General features: G+C 38.5%; 1 protein-coding gene across 1 annotated transcript; it reads right to left on the reverse strand.

Annotated features, from left to right (window-relative positions):
* Window positions 1–3677: 3677 nt before the first annotated feature.
* Window positions 3678–4325, reverse strand: LOC126719606 (uncharacterized). Its single transcript, XM_050422139.1, has one exon. The coding sequence runs from the start codon at window positions 4323–4325 to the stop codon at window positions 3678–3680; it is 648 nt and encodes a 215-aa protein (XP_050278096.1).
* Between the last annotated feature and the right edge of the window lie 1865 nt (window positions 4326–6190).

Raw genomic sequence — 6190 nt, forward strand, 5'->3', positions numbered from 1 at the left:
TTCTCATGAGCTTGAACTACTCTTTAAGTTTCAGAGGCCAAATTAAATTAGATTAGGAACTTCGTTGGGGTTAAAGTACATTTTTAGTATAAATTAAGAGAGAGAGAAATTAATTCTGAAATAAAATTACTTAAAAATCTTGTTACTAATAATATAAAAATATATAATTTAAAATTTTAATGAAAATATAAGCATAAGAAATTCTTCTAAAAGAGTTTAAAAAAATAATAATAATTGATGATACACAGAAAATTAGTAAGTTGAATGGTCCAGGCTTCAATGATCTAGTAATTGCTTGAAAGGCCTGAAAAGGAAAACACACGATCAAAGGTGACTAGGGCGAACCTACCAAGAACCCTTCGATGCTTAAGTTAGTTTCTTTCTTAAATTCTGGAATTCCAACTTTTTGGGAGTTGTCTAAAGCTTACCTTCATTTGATATGAATGAGTGTTTATATATTGTGCACTTGAAGCAGTTACTTGTCTCGTAACTTCCCCTATTTTTGAGGAAGCCAGAAGGTTCAGGGTTAACTTCCACAACTACTATAGGAGTTAGAATATTCAATCTTATCTTCCATAACCGTCATTGGAGGTTAAGTACTTAGTAAGAAGTTGTAGCAATGAACCTGGACTTTACTCATGCCTTGAAATAGTAACACGTGGTTCAATTCACTAACTCTTGTAGACAAATTTTCATGGAATTTTCCCAAGTGTCTAGTGTTGTCCATGTGTTTTCCTTATGGACGACCCGTGTGCCTATGGACGACTGTCATACTAACTAGAGCCATTCTTTCCTCCCTCGGGTGCTAAACAAAACTGGCTTCTTTAAATTTTTTGACAAGTTGCTTTACCCTACTTAGATACTTCTTCATCCGATCTTCCTTAGCTTCACACATTCCATTCACATGATTGATAATCAACTGTGAATCCCCTTGGATGACTACTGACTCCGTCCCTAAGGACCTAGCCAATTCCAATCCTTTAAGGAGAGCTTCATATTCAGCCTCATTATTGGTGGTTTGGTATTGTAGACAGGCTGCATATTTCAACTTATCTCCTTCCGGGGACTTAAGTATAATTCCAATTCCTACTGCATATAACGTGGATGAGCCATCCACATTGATGACCCACCTTTGAGCTTCATCCACCTCGTCTTGCTCACCTTGGTTGAGAGTGAATTCTGCAATGAAATCCGCCAATACCTGTGCTTTTATCGCGTTTCTTGGTTAGTACCTGATATCAAACTCACTAAGTTCCATGGCCCATTGGATTAATCGTCCTGTGGCTTCCAATTTGTTCATCGCCTTCTTTAGTGGATGTTATGACATGAGCCTGAAAGTAATGCCTCAACTTCCTAGAAGCCATGACCAAAGCAAAGGCTAGCTTTTCCATCATTGGGTATCGACCTTCTGCCCCTGTTAGCTCTCGGCTTGTATAATAAACCGGCTTCCGCATCTTCCCTTCTTCTCTAATCAACGCTGAGCTCAATGCATGTGTGGACACCATTAAATACAAATATAATTCTTCACCTGGTATAGATGGGCTTAGTAGATGAGCTACTGTGAGGTAGGCCTTGAGGACTTGAAAGGCCTTTTGACACTTGTCTGTCCCTTCAAATGCCTTTTTAAGAATCTTAAAAAATGGCAAGCACTTGTCAGTAGCTTTAGAGACAAACCTGTTAAGGGCAGCAACTCATCCGGTGAGAGATTGGACTTCTTTGATGTTCCTTGGTGGCTCTATATTCAGTATTACCCTAGATTTTATCAGGATTCACCTCAATTCCCCTATGTGAAACCATGAACCCAAGAAACTTACCAGACAAGACTCCGAAAGCACACTTGCTTGGATTCAATTTCATGTTATATCATCTAAGCGTATCAAAGGTCTCTTGAAGGTCGTCCAGATGCTTTTCCTCGTCCAAAATCTTTACCAGCATATCATTTACGTAAACTTCCACATTTCGTCCAATCCGTGGACAGAACATATGGTTAACCAGCTTTGATAAGTTGCTCCCGCGTTCTTCAAACTGAAGGGCATCACCTTGTAGCAAAACAAACCTTGGATGGTAACAAAAGATGTCTTCTCTTGGTCTTCCTCGTCCATCCTTATTTGATTATAGCCTGAGAAGGCGTCCATAAAACTTAGCAATTTATGACCCGTAGTCAAGTCCACCAACTGGTCAATGCAATGCAACAGATAGCTATCCTTTGGGCAAGCTTTGTTCGAATCAGTGAAGTCAACGCACATCCTCTACTTGCCATTAGCTTTCTTGACCATCACCACATTAACTAACCAATTCGGGTAATAAACTTCTTGGATAAATTTTGCCATGGTTAACTTTTGGACTTCCTCTTTAATAGCATTATCTCGTTTGGGAGCAAAAGCCCACTTCTTTTGATGCACAGGCTTAGAGGAAGAATACACGTTCAAACGGTGAGTGATTACACTTGGGTTAATACCCGGCATGTCCTCATGACTCTATGCGAATACATCCATGCTCTTCTTTAAAAAATGGACAAGGTCTTGCTTCGTCTTCATTTCCATGCTTGTTCCAATCCTTGTGAACTTCTTGAGGTTGCTTTTGTCCAAAGGAACATCTTCCAATGCTTCTGTGGGCTCCGTGGTAACCCTTCTCTCATCTATGCTCATCGTCTGCACGTGCTTATCCATGGCTAACATGGCTAGATAGCATTCTCTGGCAGTTAATTGGTCTCCTTGCACTTGACCCACTCCGTAATATGTTGGGAACTTCACAAACAAATGATAAGTAGATGTTATTGCCTTCCAACTATTTAAACTCGGTCTTCCAATGATAGCGTTGTATGAAATTGAATAGTCTATGACAAGAAAATTTACTTCTTTGGTTATCTATTGTGGATATGTTCCTACCACCACATGTAACGTAATGGTACCCACGGGTTGTACTTTCATTCCTCCAAATCCTACCAAAGGTGAATTTACTGGACGAAGTTGATCTCATCCAAGCCTTATTTGCTGGAAAGCAGGGTAATATAAGATATCCGCCGAACTCCCATTGTCCACCAACACCCTTCTGGTCATATAATCAGCAATAAGCAAAGTGATGACAATCGCGTCGTCATGTGGGTGGTGAATCCTTTCAACATCCTTGTCCGTGAACATAATGACTTACTCGTTTGTTACCCTCTGCCTTGGGGATCATCCTAAAAGTTGGATGTTTTACACTACCTTCAAGTACGTCTTCCTTGGCTTGGAAGATTGTCCTATCGAGATCCCTCCTATAATAACTCTTATTTCTCCAAGTAGAGGTCGTGACGACTCTTCTAACTTTCCCTTCAACTTCTCATCTTTGTGATCTCGTCCAAGGAAATTTCTCAATTTTCCTTCCCTGATGAGATTCTCTATCTACTACTTCAAATCAAAACACTCATCCGTGTCATGCCTATGGTCTCTGTGGAAGTGGCAATACTTGTTCCTATTGCACTTGTTGGGATTTCCCTTCATTTTTTCCGGCCACTTCAAGGAAGGATCATCCTTGATTTGCATAAGCACTTGTTCAAGCGGCATGTTCAAGGGCATGTATTGTTGACTTCGTGTTGAAGAGCTTGCCTTTTTGTTGTCTCGATCTATCTTTTCTCCTGCCCATGCCTTCTTTGGACAAGGACCCTGCTCAGGATGGCATGAGAGATTTGCTTCCATTCACTCGACTCTCTTCCTTTGCTTAGCTATAATTGCATCTTCTACATTCATGAAGTTTTGGGCTAAATGGACGAGTTCAGCCATGGTTTGAGGCTCTTGCTCATAAAGCTTATAGATGAATAAATTAGAATTAACTCCATTATGGAAGGCTACCAATAACAACTTGTCGTCTATCTCGTTCACCGTCAGGGCTTCCTTGTTGAAACGAGTAATGAAGGACTGCAAGCTTTCATTTTCCCCTTGCTTTATGGTTAACAGGTTGGACAATGAACGTTTATGCCTTTGTCCTCCGATAAAATTGTTGACAAACAGCTTACTTAATTCTTTGAAAGAACTTACAATATTCGAAGGTATCTTGCTGAACCACACTCGTGCTGGCCCTTTGAGGGTGGTAGGGAAGGCCTCGTACATAATCTCATCTGGAACCCCTTGAAGGTGCATCGTAGTCTTGAAAGTAGTGATATGATCAAAAGAGTCACGCGTTCCATCATATGAGTCTAAGGAAGGCATCTTGAACTTAGGAGGCAAAGGGTGACTATTGATGGAAGCCGTGAAAAGGAAGTCTGTTCGATGAACTAAATCATCTATGGGATTCACCCTTCTCATGTTCTCCCACATCTCGTCCATGGACTTCCTCATCTGATCCATATCCCTCTCCAAGTGTGGCACCTTTCGTGAAGCAGTACCCCTTGACTGGCTTTTGGGCTCAACATTTCCTCCTCTATCTTCTTGACTCTAGGCTTGTCCTTCGTGTATCTTTCATGGTGTTGCCTCCTTAGACTAATCTCCCTAGTCAACTCTTGATTCTGATGGGTTAATTCCGCCATGGTGGCTACCATGGACTGTACATGTTGGATGGAAGGCGGTTGCATTACAGGTGCTGACTGTCGATCATGGTGGGGATTACTAGAAGCATCTCTACTCTCTTGGTAGCCTGGGCTAGCAGCCCTTGATCTTGTCCAAACCATACAACCTTTTGTCGGAGAAAGATAAACTGCAAAACACAAAATTAATCTTCCCCACAGATGGCTCCAACTAATGTTACACAAAAAATCAGTAGACTGAATGCTCTGGGCTTCAATGATCTAGTAGTTGCTTGAAAGGCCTAAAAAGGAAAACACACAATCAAAGGTGACTGGGGCGGACCGGCCAAGAACCCTCCAATGCTTAAGTTAGTTTCTCTCTTAAATTCTGGAATTCCAACTTTTTAGGAGTTGTCTAAAACCTTCATTTGATATGAATGAGTGTCTATATAGTGTGTACTTGAAGCGGTTACTTGTTTCGTAGCTTCCCCTATTTTTGAGGAAGTTAGAAGGTTCAGGGTTAACTTCCGCAACCGCTATAGGAGTTAGAATATTTAATCTTATCTTTCATAACCGTCATTGGAAGTTAAGTACTTAGTAAGAAGTTGTAGCAATGAACTTGGATTTTACTCATTACTTGGAATAGTAACACGTGGTTCAATTCACTAACTCTTGTAGACAAACTTTCTTGGAATTTTCCCAAGTGTCTGGGGTCGTCCATGTGTTTTCCTCATGGATGACCCGTCGTGTGCTTATGGACGACTGTCATACTAGGTAGAGCCATTCTTGCTTTCTTGACCTGGACGACTCTCATGGACAAATTGGAGTAGGTTCAATTTTCAGTTCACCATCAATAATAACAAAATACTATATAAATATGTAATATGAAATTTCTTAATTATATAATTTTTTTTTTTTGAAATAAATGAATCGTTTACAAAGTTTTACTCACGTTATTTGTTGTAGTTGTTTATGCAGAAATAATTTTTGTTAATTAAAATTATTATTAAAAGTTTTTATATCACAAAAAATTAACCAGACTAGTTATTATCAATTGAAAAAAGAAAAAAAAAAGATGACAGCTAAAATATATAAAAATTTAATTAGCAATTTTATATCTCAAAATCAATAAAGAAATTTTAAATAAAATGCATATATAATTTAGAAATTTAATAAGTGTTATTTTATCAATAATTACATATATGCACTTAAATTTATAGCTTGTTGCTTTAAACTATATTGAACTAAACTTGGCCACCCATGTGAGGTAAATGAGGACTCAAACATGACATCTCAAGACCTCACTTTTTTGGTACTTTTGAGGCCTCATTGTCCCAACTCGATCTTTGTGTGTTTTTCTTTAGTTTTTATTTGTAAATCTATATTTTCATCCTCCCCTCTCTCTTCAGGGAGCCTCGAACAAGTGCATTGACACTTTCAATGGTGTAATATTTAAAAGATAGATAATTAACAAGAAGGTTATTGTATCAATAGTAACAATAATAGAGGTACAACAATTTGTTTTTTCATAACATGATAAATTATGATTGGTGTAGTATCACTACCTCAAATATCACTTTTATTGTATATACATCATAATTTATCACCTCAACTATTTGTGCAAAAAATTGTAAAAGTTGTTATGGATATGGACTTATGATTATTTTACATTTTAAATATTAAAACAATGACATAAGATTTTAAGATTTG

Source organism: Quercus robur, chromosome 3, assembly GCF_932294415.1.
Source record: "Quercus robur chromosome 3, dhQueRobu3.1, whole genome shotgun sequence".
Taxonomy (NCBI): Eukaryota; Viridiplantae; Streptophyta; class Magnoliopsida; order Fagales; family Fagaceae; genus Quercus; species Quercus robur.